Genomic DNA, 18,164 nt, shown 5'->3' with positions numbered 1-18,164 from the left:
AGTTCTCTTGTGATTTATTTGTCCATGACATCTGCCACTTTGTCATGTTCGAAATATACAGAAGATGATAAATAGCACAAAGTGTGCGACACACTCCGTATTAAATGGATACAAGCCCACTGATTCAGTTGCCATTTGGCAACTGCTGACTTGCCGCTAGTTTGAAGAGCGATCCAAGCTGGGTCTGGGGTGGACCTTTAGCTTTACGGTTTGTGGATCTCAACAATGTCACTGTTTGTATCTAAGTATAAAATGCTGCTCGTATTTATACCCTGTCACTTTGTCCAAATATAAAAAGAAGAAAACGGACCCAATAAGAAATGCAACTCAAGTTAAAGGCAAACGTCTGCAATTCAAATGCAGATCATTGATTGCTTTATTTAAAATCCATAATGGTCAAGGTAAAACAATAAAACCACCGTCGTTGTTATCCAAATACTTTTGTAGCTGTGTTTAATGTTGGTAAGATGCAGCACTGTCAATTAGTCGGGGGCATTTAATTGTCATGAGGTAGACTATCAGTCTCCTCAAAAGACGGTACAAAGTTAAGCTATTACATTTAGTTGGCCTTGTTGACAACAAGTTTTTCAATAAAACATGAAGCTGCGACAAAAAGGACTCGACCTCTATAACTCCAAGAGTGGTGAGTTTGGTTGTGGAACCAGTTGGAGATGGACAGAAAGTGGTTAAAAATCTGATGGTTTGGCTTCACAGATGAATGTAACAGAGTTGTTGAGCAGATCGTACATGTTGACCTCCACCACCTCGGCTGGGGGATCGCCTTCCCCCTCTCCTGCCAGAGCCACAAACACTTGCTGGCTCACAGACGGCTGCGACTGTTCCTCAGAGTCGGCCGACTCCATCGCCTCCCCCTCTGGCTGATGCACTGTGATCACCTGATTGGGAACAAAATGACAGAGTTCAGGTTAAGTTTTGCAACAACATTTCAGGGAATTCCAAAAGTCCCCAAAAAAAACTCCCGTTTCTGTTTTCAACAAAAGGTATGGATGTGTGACTTACTGAAGTGCAGCGAGATATGTAAATAATTGAAAAAAAAAAAAGTGAAGTCTCCACTGTACTGGTTCAATAGCATTCTATTGAAATGTCGAAAATGCGTTTCTCCCTGGGGGTTTGTTTCACAGTTCTGTTGTCCAAGGCAGACTCGAGGTATCCCTAATAAGAGTTCAGCCAAATATTTCAACAACAAAGCACTTTCGAGGTTGTGCTTTGTAAAAATATTCCTTTGCGATTTTGGTAAAGTTTCATGTCCAAAAGTATGCCTACCCATATACTGGACTTTTTTTTTTTAACTAAATATTGTAATTAGATGTCTATATATGCCATTTTTTTCTCTTGGGAAATATAAAATAGAAGATAATCGTAATATAAGGTAATGTCTTGAACCATATTTATGAATGAAGGGTGAGGTTCAGCAACAGGTGGAATTATTTTCTAGTTCTTTTCTTTTTTGGGAGAAAGAGTCCAAGATAAAATTTATGTGGCGCAAGCTTTTAGAGATCAAACAAAGAAAAATATTCAATGATCTCAAAAACGTGATGTGATTGCATGATATCCAACTGAGCTTTTAATGTGTGTGCGCTGGAGGCCTCCTCGCTCGCCTCCTCCTGCGTCTGCTGGGCTTCCATGTGGCAGGAGAGGAGGTGCTCCTGCAGCTCCGTTTGGGAGGTGCTGATCAGGGCACACAAGGGGCAGATGAACCGGTTGGCGCTCGCTGCGTGCTGACTGCATATGTGCTCCTGCAGCTCTGCGGACCCACTGAACACAACTTGACAGTGCGCACAGTGCAGGGTGGATGCCGCAGAATCTGTGAAGGAGGGAAGGAGAAAGAGAGAGAGAGAGAGCCAAAGAAAACATGAGTAAGTACAACAAATATAAGCTATTTTTAAGAGGAAAAAAGAAATCAGCTGACTCCAAGTCAAGAGGGCAAGTGTTTGTAAATTTGTTGTTCTGCTCATGGAGTAAAACGACAACAGAGATGCTTTTACCATATTTTCTGCACAATAAGTTGCCTCGAAGTATAAGGCACACGTTCAATGAATGGCCTATTTTAAAACTGTTTTCATATATAGAGGACACCACATTAGAAGAGAAGCTACAATAGTGGCTGAAGTTATGCATCCACTCAATAGCTCAATATGCTCAAGGGAATACAATACAATACAATACAGCTTTATTTATATAGCACTTTCACAACCACTGCACAACACTTTCACAACAAAGCTCTTGCAGAAAATTTAAAATACGACGTCCAAGAAATCTGAATTTGATCCATAGATGAGGTGCATCAGATCATAAGGCGCACTGTTGGCTTCTGAGAAAATTGCATGTGTCTAGGTGCGCCTTATAGTACGGAAAATATGGTACATTTCTCTTGATACTCATGATGTATTAAAAAATAAATAAAATTCTGTTTGAAGAAAAAGTCATAATGTTCCATTCCAATCCATTGAGTGGCAGCAACGCACCGTACAATCTGTCTAAGAATGGAAATACGACCACTAAAGATGAAAAATACTGTAACTGGAATTTTGGATTCATCTTATGTTATATTTCATGACATTGCGCCACTGTTCTTCACATGGCCGCTCGATCGTGGCACGGATGAACATTTTGCCAAGCAAAAATGTACACATTTTATCGAGGAATACATTTGTCACCTTCATGTTCAGCTTTTTGGTGTTTGGCCAGACTGGAGGCACAAGGGAAGAACCTGAAGCAGATGTCACACTGCACCAGGGTCTTCAGTTGCTGCGTTTGGTTCGCAAACACCTCAGGGTGGTTGGTCCTGTTATGGTACCACAGGCCCGACAGTTGCTGTGGCAACGCAGAAGGGAACAGTTCCAATACAGAGCCCTCAGCAGTCACGAAACACTGAAGCATGCACACACGTTCCCTCGGTCAAACGAGAGGGCGGCCGTCCTACCTGGTAAGATTTATTGCACAGGTTGCAGACGTAGGGCTTGACCCCGGTGTGGATGGACTTGTGTTTCTCCAGCAATGCGGCGCTGGTGAAAACTTTGCGGCATGTGTGACACTTGTGCATCAGCTTCACGTGGAGCTCCTCAATGTGCTTCTGATGCTCCTCTAATGTCTGGAAGCTGAGGCAACACTTCTGACAGTTGAGGGGCTGCGCCATGTCTGGCAGGAGGCAGGAGAAAACACTCGTCGTGCTCTCTGCTCATGCTAATTTCCGCCACGACATCAAGACTCGGTTCGTGCATATTACAGGCAGTTAAATGCAAAGTTCTTTGAATGCCATTTGAATTTAGGGATGCTACAAAGAGATTTGTGGTGACTCGATGATCCCGTCCATCGATTATCCGGGGAGTTAAACAATGACTCTCAATGATTAAATCAATTATCAAAATAGTTAATAGTTAATTTGATGATTGATTAGTTGTCAAATCCTGAATTAATTTTGACACGTCTATAGAGTAGCTAAATTGCGTGCATATTCTTATCTTATCGCTCTGAGGATCCTAACAAAAACATCATCAGTTTTCTTGGTTCTGTTGTCATGACTGTGCAACTGTTACAAGAGCACATCTGCTTCACAGTGCAGAGGTACAGGGTTCGATTCCGGCTCCGACCTTTCTGTGTGGGGTTTGCAGGTTCTCCCCGGGCCTGCGTGGGTTTTCTCCGGGTCCTCCGGTTTCCTCCCACATCACCAAAACATCCATGGCAGGCTGATTGAACACTCCAAATTGTCCCTAGGTGTGAATGTGAGCACGAATGGTTGATCGTTTCTGTGCGCCCTGTGATTGGCTGGCAACCGGTTCAGAGTGTACCCCGCCTGCTGCCCGAAGACAGTTGGGATAGGCTCCAGTGCATCCCGCGGCCCTTGTGAGGATGGATGGATATCGTAGTTATCATCTGTTAACATTGTGAAAGAGTGATTTAAACAATTTTACTGCTGCTTAAGGCCTTCATTTGTAGATTCACAGATTCAATGCCCTTTAAGAATTTTAAAAGAGTCGCAGGAGCCCCACAGGAGAAACTGGGTTCCTGCTCTAGAACAGTGGTTCTTAACATTGGAGGAGGTACCGAATACAACCAGTTCATATGCACATTCACCGAACCCTTTATTAGTGAAAAACAAAAGTGACTTTTTACAAATTCAATACATAAAAAACACATTTATTAAAAACAGAAAAAAGTAAATAAAATTTCGAGACATAAGTATACGTTTTTTAAAAATTTTACAATCACACGTTGACTACTGAGTGAACTAAATTTCCCGCAGCACTAATTGTGTGTAATGTGATCATCTGCAGCCAGTGATAGTCAAGCAGGCATGTCATAACTAATTGACATGTTCGGGTGTGTTTTAACCTCCATGGCAGAGGCTCCGTCGAGCCTTGAGACCGATTCACCGAACCCCCGGGGTTCGATCGAACCCAGGTTAAGAACCACTGGTCTAGAGTATTTAACAGTACAATCCATCCACTTTTCTACACCACTTATCCTCATAAGGGTTCCAGCTGAGCTGGAGCCTATTACAGCAGACGACCAGTCACCAGCGAATTGCAAGGCACATGCCGGCAGAGATGGGCAACACTTATGGACAATTTAGAGCCTTTGTCTTGGCAGTTTTTTTGGGAATGCTGGAAAACCTGCATAAGTACGGACAATCATGCTAACTCCACACAGAAAGCTCAGAAATTCAAACACCAAACTGTAAAGCATGTGTGGCATTCCTAAATAAGTAGCTCTCTGAAAGATTCAATCAAAACCAAGCATGACCACCCATGGCCAGTTTTTTGATTGCATCAGTTCAACCCAACAGATTTGCAGAAAAGTCCCACATCACACTGAAACACACAAGTTTGATTGAAGAGCAGAAGCCAACAAGCCGCATTTCCTCCCAGTTTTGTGTGTGCTCTTACTGTGGAAGGTTTGCAGGTGGACCGTCAAGCCGCTGGCCTGGCTGTGGCCTTTTCCGCATTCGCGACATACGTAGGGCTTATCGCCCGTGTGTGTCCGCACGTGCCGCGTGAGCTCGATTGACTGGGCGAAGACGGCCTTGCAATACTGACAGACGTACATTTTGCCTAAAAGGACACAGCAATGAATTCACATCCCCAAATTTGACCTCAGCGATGTCTTGATCGCTTTGCTGAAAATTGTCATTCTGTGACGACGCCACGATAATGCTGCCTTGACGCGTGTTCCTGCCTCACCCTCGGAGTGTTTCTTTTTGGTGTGGTAGGCCAGCGCCGCAGCCACTCTGAAGCTCATGTCGCAGTGCTTGCAGTGGTAAGGTTTCTCTCCCGTGTGGAGCCGCATGTGATTCTTCAAAGAGGAGGTGGCGGGAAATTTGGCGCCACATGTCTCGCAGGCGTACGGCTTCTCCTCAAAATGCTCCGTGCGCTTGTGGTAAATCATACCTGGACAGTATTGACATGCAAGGAGCAGAGACCAAGCAGCATGACATGAAACAAAAACTCAAGTTTTCATCCGAACCCATTGGCTTGCATGGACTACAAGGAAACTCACTTGTGCGCTACACTGATATTCTGTTTTCTCCCTCTCATATTTTAGATTTCAAATGCAATTACCGTATTGGCCCGAATTACAAGATGGCCCTGATTATAAGACGTTTTTCCTCATTCAAATCTTAATATCTGAACATTTAAATATGTAAACTAAAGTGCAATCACATTCATAAATGAATGGCTTCTGGTTTTTGAAATGTAAATTACATCATAACTTCTCCTCAGCTGCCAACCTTCGACCCACTTTTCTCCGGATTGTCGCTACGTTTCTCCATTTTCTGGTATCTCTTCTATTATTTTCTTCTTATCGCTATTTTTTATTTATTTCTTCGTGCTACCGCTATTTTTAATTCTTCGTGACAGGGGTTCGCTTTGGCCCGGGGAGTCAAATTCAGCATTTGCTTCAATGGTATCTGGCGCCATCTAGCGTCGTGAATGGGTATAATGTCTAGACCCCAAATATAAGACGACCCCCACTTTTTCAGTCTTATTTCAATGCAAAAAACACCGTCTTATCCTCCTGACTACCAGTAGTTCAAATTTGTCCTCTGTAGAAGACATTTGTGAACCTCAATATCTCCCACCCAGTGCCTCCAATCACATTAACTCCTTTTGTTACTCTAAAGAGGACATTCAGTGCTTTCCAATGATACCACATTTGTAGGGGTTAGAAAAAGTAAGAGAATGGCTTCCCTCAGTGCAAGCACTTCTAAAGGGAAGAGGAAAAGTAATACTTTTTATCAAACACATTTTGTCTTGAAATGCTGTTGGCATTTTAATTACAAGATTCTTATGAACACGTTAAAGTGTTGTTTGAGTTGTTTTAAGTGTATTTGAGGCTGTTTAAAAAATGTAGTGGGATTTCAAAAATTTCTTTTGGAGTAGTCCAATTACTTCACATAGATTGGGGAATTTCAAAATAAATGTGATTGGACAACATTTTTTTTCCTGGTGGTCAGGAGGCTATATTCAGGCCAATATGGTAATCAACCAATCTGAACTGTTATGGAGACGTGCACGGCGAAGCAAAATAATAATCAACCCGTTTCTTATCTGCTACTATTATCCTGGTGCAGGAGCAGGCACTCACCTGATGGGTGTGCAAAGGTCCGCCCACAGAGGTCACAGGCGACCTTCTTCTTGTCTCGTGCATTACCTGGGTGAGCCTCAGTCAAATGACGCTGTAAAGCCCGCTTGTTGGGCAGCTTCAAAGGGCACTGCGGACACTGCAGCTGACAATCCTTGGACATGGGGCAGCGCTTCATATGGGCCATAACTCGGCACTTGTAGGCAAAACTCTTCTTACACCAGCGACAGCAGTAAGACTTTGAGGAAGAGTGCTCGTCTTCCTCTTTCACCTCAGGCTCTTCTATGTTGCTCTGCTCGAGCTTCATTTCACTTTTGCTGCCACTGTTCTCCATTTCTGACTCGGCTGGAAGTTAAGACAACTAATCAGCACCATCATGAGGAATCTTTTTTTAGTTTGTCATTTTGATTAAGTGGCGTGTCTGCTCACACAATATTTCTGCTGCTTGACTTGCAGCCTGAGGTTCATCTGGCTCCTGCGTATTCTCCAAAGTCTCCAGGTGCGAGAGCCATGACATAGGGAAAAAGGAGGGAGCTCCCTGTTGGACAGTGCGGAGAAGCTTCAGCACAGCTTGCTCACTGACAAGTCCCTTCTCCACTTGGCCCCACAGCTGACTCACTACTGAGGGTGGGTCATCTTCTTGACAGCACTTGCATACTAACTGGCAGGGGGAAAAAAACATTACTGTATCTCAAAGAAATCCCGTCTATGTTCACTGTTTTGAGAGAGGCTGTTGTCATTATTTTGAAGCCATTTATACCACTTGGTTATGTAATGAACTTCAGTTCATCACGGGAGATGTGTTCCAGACCTACTGACCATGAGTGAATCCCGCGAGAGCATAAAACATTTTTTTTTCTTTAAACACATTCAAATGTATTAAAACACACTTTTTAATCATGTTTTAAAAATACCGTATTGGCCCGAATATAAGACGGTGTTTTTTGCATTGAAATAAGACTGAAAAAGTGGGGGTCGTCTTATATTCGGGGTCTAGACATTATACCCATTCACGACGCTAGATGGCGCCAGATATCATTGAAACGAATGCTGAACTTGACTCTTCAGGCCGAAGTGAACCCCTACCACGAAGAATAAAAATAAAAATAGCGGTAAGAATGAAAAGAGAAGAAAAGAGATAACAGAAAATGGAGAAACGTAGTGACAATCTGGAGAAAAGTGGGTCGAAGATCGGCCAGGTTAACCAGCAGCTGAGGAGAAGTTCTGATGTAATTTAAATTTCAAAAACCAGAAGCCATTCACTTACGAATGTGATTGCACTTTATATTTGAATGAGGCAAAATAACATGCTTTTTCTCTCAAATATATTGTTATAATCATTTGTTTCAGATGCACTGTAATTATTTTCTGTATAAAAATTAATTGGTGTTCAAAAAGTCTTTTTTCAAACTTGAGTCTTGAAAAAGAGGGGGTCGTCTTATAATCAGGGCCGTCTTATATTCAGGCCAATACGGTAACACAAAAAATTGCAAGCATAAGTTTTATAGACAATGCTGTACATAAGCAGAAAAATCACACTCTCTCTCTCTCTACCTCTCTCCCTCCCTCCCCGCACACATAGCAAACACAAAACCCAGAGAAAGGCAGGCGAACAATCAGAGTCAACAGCGTGGCAAGACACTGATCAGAGCATCAACAGCCTGACGAGACACAAAGGGAAGGTGCTGGGCGGGGCTGCGAAGATGCGCAGCCAATCAGCTCACACGATAAATCCACTCGTGCGGTCATTAGTCGACATCGTGCCGGGTACCCAATCATGCGTACAGGCATGTACAAAACCTCTGAGTCAGTCTGCATTTTTTTCCTGAATACAATACATTGGGAAAAAAACACAATGTACTGAAGCCGCAATAAATGAAATTCGATAAAGCGAGGGATCACTGTAGTTCACATCCACACTTTAAGCATTTCACATGTGACTTACTAAGTCGCACCGACGGCATACGAATCTTGCGCACACAAGATACTTAAAGTGTGAGTGCACATGAACCTAATTCGTGCTTGGTTGCTTCATACTGGAGATTATGGGCACAGGGGAGCTACAGGCAAGTTTGATGAATAATTTAGCCATTTGCTTAAGAGCTGCAGAGTTATCTTACTGCAGAGGGATGAGGATAGATACCTGTCTCTCCTGTTCATCCAGAGAGCTGTGTGCTGATTGGCTCAAAAGCTGAACAATGTCTGGCACACTGGCAAGTTTCTCAATCAGCTGAGAAGAGCGCTCCAACCAAGTCGGTGTAATTTTGGTGGCTGTTCTATCGTCTTCTTCTACGACACTATCTGTGGCTTCGTCTTCTTCGGGCACTGAGGACAGATATAAAAATAATGGAATCTTACCCATGAAGAATATTTATAATAATTTCATTTTGTTTTGACAGTTGGCTGCAGTGCGTGGCTTTAGACACAATGTGCTTCAACGCTCTATTGATATCTTGAATACAACAGGTTCCGAAATAATAATAATAATAATAATGAAATTTAAAAAAACAAAAAAGTATTTGACATGCATTTAGAAACTGACCTGGAGACTCTGAAAATTCTGGACAGACTCTTTTACATGAAGGCTCCTTTCCAATTTCATTTGGATCTTCACACCTATGCGCCTCTGAATTATCCTTCACCTGCATCCCATCTTTAGCTGACTTGTCATTCCTGGGTGAAGCAACTGAAACTTCAGAGTCAGGGCTCTGGATTTTGTTGACTGGGGTGAGGGTTGGGGTCTGTGTAGAAGGTGGGGAGGCTAGCGGCTGCTGGTTGATAATGTTGGTGAGGACATTTTTAAAGCTCACAGCGACATCAAACATCTGCAGGTTATCTGCAGCAGCGATGATGCGGCTGACGTTGTGTTTTCCCAAAGGTAGCTTGCCTGTATAGACCATGTCCAGCAGGCAGCCGAACTCCTGCGAGGAAACCAAAGTGGTGTCGATGGAGACAGTATCAGAATAATTCAGCAGCGACCTGAAGGGATACAGACAGTTTAGTTTCAGTCAGAACCACCTTTGACTTCTGGCTACCTTAAGTGGGGGGGGGGCTGTACTCAGTGATTCAATTTAAATGGATTGCATGTAAAAGTAATGTTTAAAATATATATATTGACGAATAAATGCAAATCTACATGAAATTCAATGCGACTTAAAAATTGCAACTAAAATATATATACAGCGGCTGGATAGCTCAGTTGTTAAGGCATCCGTTTGGCGTACGGGAGACGGTGGTTCGAATCCCGCTTGGGGCAAAATGAGCACATAACACCATCCAGTGTGGGCCCTTGGGCAAGATCCTTCACGCTAATGCTTACCTCATACAATGATGAGAGACAATAAAACAAATGACATGCCGGCTCAGACGTCGCCCGGCCAAACAAGGTCTGCGTCAGGTGTTGGGGAACTCGAGCACCTTGATGAAAAATGGGCTACTGGAACAAAGCGGAGATGGGCGAGATGCGACAACATGGCTCTGCTGGAATGCTACTACTCAAGCAACCCTGGTCAGAGGGGTTACATGCAGAGAATGTGGGCTAAATGGTTACTTCGAAACCCACAGTCACGGTTGACCACGAAACAACTAGTAGCTCAGTGTTCCAACATCCACAAACGGCAACTGCTGTCACAACTTGAGATTGATGAGGTACAACGCAGGTTCCATGGTGACGGGCCCCAGGCTGCCAGATCAGAGGAGGAGGTCATACCAGAGATTGGGAAGCAAGCCCCAATGAATGCAGATGATAAGATTGGGAGGCCAGCCCCAATGAATGAAATACTGAGCAAGGCAGCAACTGACCTGAAAGCTAAGATCATGGCGAGAATGAAAGCTGGGCAACCTAGAAACCGATTACAACGGCTATGTGAAATACCACCTGAAAGTCTCATGGAAAGTGTGAAGGCAGCACTGAGGGTGATCCCTACCGTAACGATCACGGAAACCAATGAGCTGATATACGCTTCAGCATCAGTGATCCTAGAGATGCTTGGCTCTAAGAGCAACCATGGAAGCCATGAGATACGTTACCCACCATGGAGAAGACGGTTGGAGGCTAAGATCAAGGCGGCTCGGAAAGATGCGAGTCAATTGACAGAGGCCCACAGAGGTGTGATGAAAAGGCAGATACCCGAGAGGTACATCCAGATGACCATACCTGAAGCACTCGAAACTGCCAAACAAAGGCTCCAAGCCTTGTCCAGCCGCCTAAAGCGGTACACGAAAGAGAATGAGGCCAGACGAATAAACAGGCTGTTCGCAACACAACCCGCGAAAGTGTACGCTCAGTGGCAGGGTCCTAACAACAGAGCTGACCCACCAAGACTGGAAACTGAAAGGTACTGGGAAGGCATATGGGAGAAGGAGGTTGCACATAACAGCAGTGCACAATGGCTGGTGACCCTGAGAGAGGAGCACAGCAACCTCCCTGAACAGAACCCAGTTACCATAACAGGGCAAACATACAGGAAAGAGTCTCAGATATGAAGAACTGGACAGCACCAGGCCCGGACATGGTCCACACCTACTGGCTAAAGAAACTCACAGCAGTGCCTAGCAGCACAAATGAACCAGCTGCTGAGGGATGGGACTCACCCAGGATGGCTAACCGAAGGGCGAACGATCCTGATCATGAAGGATCCCTCAAAGGGTGCAGTCCCATCCAACTATCGGCCAATAACCTGTCTCTCCACAACATGGAAGCTCATGTCAGGCATCATTGCGGCTAAGATAAGTGGACACATGGATCAATACATGAGCGAAGCACAGAAGGGCATTGGTAGAGATACCAGAGGAGCCAAACATCAGCTCCTGGTTGACAGAACAGTCACACAAGACTGCAGGTCCCGACATACCAACCTGTGCACAGCCTGGATTGATTACAAGAAAGCCTATGACTCGATGCCACATACATGGATCACTGAATGCTTGGAGTTGTATAAGGTGAACAGGACCCTAAGAGCCTTCGTTGCGAACTCGATGAGGATGTGGAAAACCACACTTGATGCCAATGGCAAGCCACATCAAATGTGGCATATACCAAGGTGATGCACTCTCCCCACTGCTGTTCTGCATAGGACTGAACCCCCTAAGCCAAGTAATCACCAAGACAGGCTATGGATACCGCCTCAGAAATGGAGCTACAATCAGTCACCTCCTCTACATGGATGACAAAGCTGTATGCTAAGAGCGAAAGGGACACAGACTCCCTGATCCACACAACCAGGATCTACAGCAGCGACATCGGGATGTCATTCGGGCTTGAGAAATGTCGTCGGATGGTGACTAAGAGAGGAAAGGTAGTCTGCACTGAAGGGGTCTCACTCCCTGAAGGAACAATAGCAGACATTGAGGACAGCTACAAGTACCACAAGCCAATGGCAACCTCGAACTGGCAACAAGGAAAGCGGCTACGGCCAAATACCTCCAGCGAGTGAGGCAAGTCCAAAGAAGCCAGCTCAATGGCAAGAATAAGACCCGGGCAATAAACAGCTATGCCCTGCCAGTGATCAGATACCCTGCAGGAATAATAAAGTGGCCAAAGGAAGAGATTCAGACCACGGACGTTAAGACCCGAAAGCTCCTAACCATGCATGCAGGGTTCCATCCCAAATCCAGCACCCTGAGACTGTACGCAAGCCGAAAGGAAGGAGGCCGGGGACTAGTGAGTGTGAGAGCCACTGTCCAGGATGAAACATCTAAGCTCCATGAATACATCAAGGAGAAGGCTCCAACGGATGACATACTCAGAGAATGTCTCAGACAATGGGGAACAGAGGATGAGGTGCTGGAAAAGGGACCATCATGGGAGGACAAGCCCCTACACGGGATGTACCACCGGACCATAACTGAAGTGGCTGATCTCAAGAAGTCCTATCAGTGGCTAGAGAGGGCTGGCCTGAAGGACAGCACAGAGGCACTCATCCTGGCTGCTCAGGAGCAGGCCCTGAGCACCAGAGACATTGAGGCCCAGATATACCACACCAGACAAGACCCAAGGTGTAGGTTGTGCAAAGAGGCACCTGAGACGATCCAACACATAACTGCAGGGTGTAAGATGCTGGCAGGGAAAGCCTACATGGAACGCCATAACCAGGTGGCTGGCATAGTCTACCGAAACATCTGTGCGGAGTATGGACTGGAAACCCCAAGGTAAAAATGGCAAACACCTCCGAAGGTGGTGGAGAATGACGGAGCAAAGATCCTGTGGGACTTCCAGATCCAGACTGACAAGATGGTAATGGCGAACCAACCAGATATCGTGATCATAGATAAAGGGCAGAGGAAAGCCGTTGTAGTGGATGTAGCAGTCCCAAGTGATGGAAACATCAGAAACAAGGAACACGAGAAACTCGAGAAATACCACGGGCTCAGAGAGGAGCAGGAGAGAGCCTGGAAGGTAAAGGTGACAGTCGTGCCTGTGGTAATCGGAGCACTCGGGGCAGTGACCCCCAAACTAGATGAGTGGTTGCAACAGATCCCGGGAACAACATCGGACATCTCAGTCCAGAAATGTGCAGTGCTGGGAACAGCAAGGATACTGCGCAGAACCCTCAAGCTTCCTGGCCTCCGGTAGAGGACCCGAGCTGAATGAGGGACGGACACCACCCGAGGGGTGAGATGAGGATTTTTTTTATATACAGTATCTATAATTTTTTATTTTTTTTTATAATTTATATAGTTTTTTATAAGTCCAAGATGGCGCCCGAGTAGGCAGCCGTCAGCAAGTGCTCTCAGAGCCTTGCTTTTTGTTTGTTTTGTCACTTTGTGTTTGTTGTTGCGTCGTGTGGACCGGATGTGGATTGTTTTTCAGCATGTTTTGGCCACGACATTCATCAAGCAGGAGACTCTGTGCTTGGTGGTTGCACCTTCTCGGCAGCATGGGTATACCAGCGCTGTTTTTGATTGGGAGGAATGTCTGTGCCATTTGACTGTCATTGCTAGACACCTCTGGGGCGCTTGTGTTCTTTTGCGCCTGTCATGGGCAGCATTTTACACAGCCCCGCTTTGTTCAGCGGAGAGATCGGTGCTGTTGGACGGTCTGCGGCTGGATGGATGCATGGCTTAAGGAGCCACAATGAGAAGAAAGGAGCGTCGGCGCAGAGCGCCAATGCGGATGTGGAACTAGGAGTCACGGCTTGGAGTTTAAGTGGATTACGTGGGACAGGAGATGTGAGCCAATCTCTTTTCGTCAATGGATGCTACAGCTTCGTGCTTGCTTTCAAAACTTAGCTAGTAGCAGATGTGTGCACATTTTCAGCATGACGTATCTGATCCACTGGTGAAAGGACTCTTTGATCCTCTCCTCTTTCATCTATAACTGCTTCAAACAACAAAGTGTATGCAAGAAAAGTGATTAAGATTGCACGACTGTCTGTCTTATATGTTGTGTTATTTTTGTTATTTTGACTTCAAGATGGCGCCGCGAGAGTGGCTGCCTTTCCAGCAGCTCCTATATTTTGTTCTTCTACTTCCTCCTTTCATAACTTTGCTGCTGCGAATTGGACATTTCTCCACTGTGAGACTAATAAAGGTTTTTCTTATCCTAACTTTTTTTTTCTGCTTGGCTCTCGACAAAGGCGGACGCTTTTTGCTCAGCTCCTCCTCCCCCCCCCCCACCCTCTCCTTGCTCTCCACTTAGTCTTTGTGCTGTCTTTGTCTAACTTTTCCGAGCCTCCTACCGTATTTTCATCCGAAGAACTAACCATGGAATTAGTTGGCTGGTCTCTCGATGCAATCGACAAATTTTTCGACGAAAAGAGCAGGCAGTGGGGAGCCTACTGGCCCCTTGGGGACATTTGCTGCCGGATACGCCCTTGATCCATGGAGAAAGTGGAGAATGGTGTGCCTGTCAATACTGTCCGTTGAGGATGTGGAAGACATCTACATTATCGGCCTTCTGATAGCAGGTATGCTGCTGTTTGGTGTTAGCAGCTTCCTGCTCTATCGCAAAATTCAACCGACGGGAGCGGCTTTATTGGAAGTGAAGAAGCTGCCGGTCATTCTGGATGGTTTGGCGCGAATGTCCAACACTCAGACTCAAGCGGTGACTGAGCTCAACCGCAATATAGATGCGGTTTTGGAGCGACTCCGTACGATCGACAACAACATGGAGAAGTTGGAATCCGCGCTGCGGAAAGAGATTGCGGATTTGGCTGATCGGCGCCAGTGAAGAGATACAGGCCACGGACTCAAGGCTGTCTGAAATTGTTGGCGGCCGTCCCTCCAAAACAACGCTATCTGGACCCTTTCCCCTGGATGGAAATATGCATGGAAGCTAGTGCCCCGCACCATCAACCCCCTCCTTCTCGGCCATGGACTGATAAGCCGGGACTGTCTTCATGAGCAGACCTTGACGAAGCAGCTGTGGCCTGTACACGCATACACATCCTTATCATCACCATCTTCATCGCTCCGTTTCTTTTCCCCCGTGACGTGGAACGATCTGCGGAGCGCAAGGTGGTCCGTGCAGCTGGTCGGACGGGCCGCGTCGCGGTTACACCCCCCTTCCCCCCTTCCCATTCATCCTCCCCCTTATTACATGTTATGTCTTGTGACTTGTTGTAACTGTCATATGCCTATTTATGTGCTAGGGTCTTTTTTTATCATGGACTTAAATTATCCTCAGAAGATAGATCGAGCGCGTTTTTTTCCCCCTCTCCCTACCCAGTGTTTTCCTTTCTGAATTCTGACTGTAATTTCCCCATTGCAGGACAAATAAAGGATATCTTAATCTTAAGAATATTTAAATGGATTGTTTACAAAAAGTATGGACTTTATGATGTAACTAAGATTTTGCACAATTTGAACATTAACTTCACTTTCGATTAAAGATGATTTTAAAAACAAACAAAATAAGAAGAATAATTAAAAAAAAAAAGCTTCTTCTGCTTTGGAAATGGGTTCGGGTGTCCCGATGCAACCAATACAAGTTTTTTACTTCCGATACAATACTGATATTCAAACCTCGAGTCCTGTCCGATACTGATATTGGTCCGATACCAGCAAAAATCATACTTGGGTATGATATATACGTATGGGTTATTTCTTTTTTTTAGAATGCAATGTTAGAAGAGACTTGTTGAAGCGATACTATTCAAACAGAGAACAATAGTCAGCAGCATCAGGTCTGAGCAAATATCTCTCTCATTCATTATCTGAACCTCATGAGGGTCGGGGCCAAGCTGGATTCTGTCCCAGCTGTCGCAGGGCACACAAAGACAAAAAACCTTTCACACTCAAAATCCCACCTCGGGACAATATAGTGTCCAATTAACCTACCATTCATGTTTTTGGAATGTGGGAGGAAACTGTAGTACCTGCAGAAAACCCACGCAGGCACGGGCAGATATTGCAAACTCCACACAGGAAGACCGGGCTCAGAAAATATGATCCGTCTGTTCCAAACATTCTGGTTACATTATTTCAATTTCAAATAAATAAAAAATAGAGGATACTGAAAAATAACCCCAGTATATAAAAAAACATGTACTCTTTGAAGTGCAAAATAACAATTCACGTTTATTTATATTTGAGAATCAAATTGCTACATTCATGCTGCTGCTGCAGGAGCAGATTCTTGAATGGACCCCTTTGATATAAGTGCTTGAGTATAAGATTTTGAATTTAGACTGATATAACCCGATACATTTTTTTTTTATGGGGGATGATATTGGACCAATATCAATATCGGATGAGGACACTTACCATACGGCAGGCACACTGAGAATCATTGATATAAACAATGCAATGGTTGCAGATATAAATAGAAATGCATCATATTTATTGCCCAAATATTTAACATGAAAAACAAATATTTACAGTACCTGAAAAGCATGCTGGAAGCTGCCAGGACTATTTTATGTGCACGGTGAGGGTTGTCTCCTACCAGGACCGTGCAGTCACAAAAGTGGCCCTCCTTCCGCAGGGTCCACAGTTGCTGCATCAACTGGCTGCTGTAGTTAGGGAGTTCGATCATTTTGTTGATCTGCTCCGCAGAGGAGAAAGCTTCCTCTACCCTTGATATAGAGAACATTCTGTTAAATGCTTACAACGTTTCGGTTTTATTTCAATTCCGCATTGTGAGTAAAAATCAGCACGTGTGTTTTATTAGGCAGTTGCTACAACATCACGAACGAGGTTGTCACTGTAACGAATTGGTAAACAGTTGCAAAACCTAAATTCTAATACATGTGGAAAGAGCTTGGTGTATAAAATAACCACGATTGAGATAATGGACACAGGTCCAAAGCCAACAAAGAACGTTTTTCTCGTTTCCCCAGATTAAGCCCAAATTAACTATAGCAATTGATGCTAAAAAGGCAACAAGGGTTTAGGTAGGCCGTGGGGGATACGACCGATTTTAACGGTGACCAAAAAACGATCACGAGCACCACACATGATGCTCACACTCAGTGGTTGTCTTTACCTTCTCTTATTCAAAAGATCCATTTCTTTATTTAAACATCGTTGTTGGACAAATCCAGACCGTGCAATAAAGCTTCGCAGACTTTGAACATGGCGACAACCCGGAGCCGCACAAGTGACGACATTTCCGGTTAGGAAAAAAAGCTAGGACACGCCTCTTGTGTTGTGTGCGGACAGCGACGCGAAACTCGAAGGGCCAAAACTGTCAGCTCACGCCACGTGAGGATGCCGGGCCGGCACATTGTATTGCTATACGTCTGTGCACACACCGAATATTCATGACATTTATGAAACTGAACAACCTTCACGGACAAAACGGTTTGAATTTATTTGATTGATGATATGGATGGATATCACACTTATTGGCATAGACACTAGGAAAACTGATATAAAGATCAGTTGACAAAGTTTTTACTATCTAATCCATGCTTTGCCTTTGATGGGAGAGTCGTCCCTTCCAATATCACCGCCGCGTAGGCACGGCGGTTAGTTACGTTGATTCAGCTCGCTGGTGTTTTCGGGCCTCCTTAAAAAGCCAAATATCCTAACATGTACAGTATTCCACCTTTCCATAACCTTTGTTGGAATATTTTATATGTACCAACACTTCATTAGGATTTATTTACTCTAAGGCGCCAGTAAGAGTTCACTAAAATGGACTACAAGTTGCCTACAGAATAAGTGATAGGACCACAGTGAAAACTGTATTACATATAGGAATGTGCTTGTGTGCCTTTTATCAGTGCTTGTAAATAAATAAGGACATTTAAAACATTGATAGGTTTCTTTGTTTTATTTATATATTTTTTAAGTTTTCCAAAGTGGCTGGAGTGAGGCGGTTGTTTTGGGGTGAGGATTTCTCCTGCTTTTGAAAAAACCCTGACAGGGCACAGATGATGCTGGTGGAGAAACATATCTGAGATTTCTGAACTTCAATTGTCGCATTCAGTGTCAGATTTAGATTGGGTTTCTAAAAGAACTTCCAACCCGGGGAATACTTGCTCTTTCTCATTTTTGCTCATTCCATTGTTCCATTGTGCACCGACGTTGTCCGTACGTCACCGTTTAAATCTGGATATTCAAATGCGGAAGTAACTCTGTCCGCTCACACTTTAATTCTGTAGCAGTTTGTGGAA

At 44.6% G+C, this 18,164-nt stretch overlaps 1 protein-coding gene across 4 annotated transcripts; it reads right to left on the bottom strand.

The window, feature by feature from the left end:
• Window positions 1-332: 332 nt before the first annotated feature.
• zbtb40 (zinc finger and BTB domain containing 40) lies at window positions 333-17,137 on the bottom strand. Of its 4 annotated transcripts, none has more exons than XM_086117215.1 (12): window positions 17,030-17,137; window positions 16,428-16,619; window positions 9,146-9,582; window positions 8,747-8,928; window positions 7,033-7,264; window positions 6,607-6,948; window positions 5,202-5,408; window positions 4,908-5,072; window positions 2,945-3,159; window positions 2,679-2,835; window positions 1,584-1,825; window positions 333-896 (listed from the first exon to the last, which is right to left on the bottom strand). In XM_086117215.1, exons 1-12 carry the CDS (start codon window positions 17,050-17,052, stop codon window positions 687-689), a joined length of 2,604 nt encoding a protein of 867 aa, XP_085973341.1. In that variant the 5' UTR covers window positions 17,053-17,137; the 3' UTR covers window positions 333-686. The 4 variants fall into 4 exon arrangements, with proteins under 4 accessions (XP_085973341.1, XP_085973342.1, XP_085973343.1 ...); XM_086117216.1 differs by having other exon boundaries at window positions 1,620-1,825; XM_086117217.1 differs by having other exon boundaries at window positions 16,428-16,614; window positions 17,030-17,123.
• Window positions 17,138-18,164: the final 1,027 nt, after the last annotated feature.

This window comes from Hippocampus guttulatus, chromosome 8, assembly GCF_054856545.1.
Source record: "Hippocampus guttulatus isolate MCC_2025c chromosome 8, RoL_Hgut_1.0, whole genome shotgun sequence".
Taxonomy (NCBI): domain Eukaryota; kingdom Metazoa; phylum Chordata; class Actinopteri; order Syngnathiformes; family Syngnathidae; genus Hippocampus; species Hippocampus guttulatus.
The sequence above is the reverse complement of the archived record's forward strand: the minus strand, read 5'-3'. Positions and strand labels throughout refer to the sequence as shown.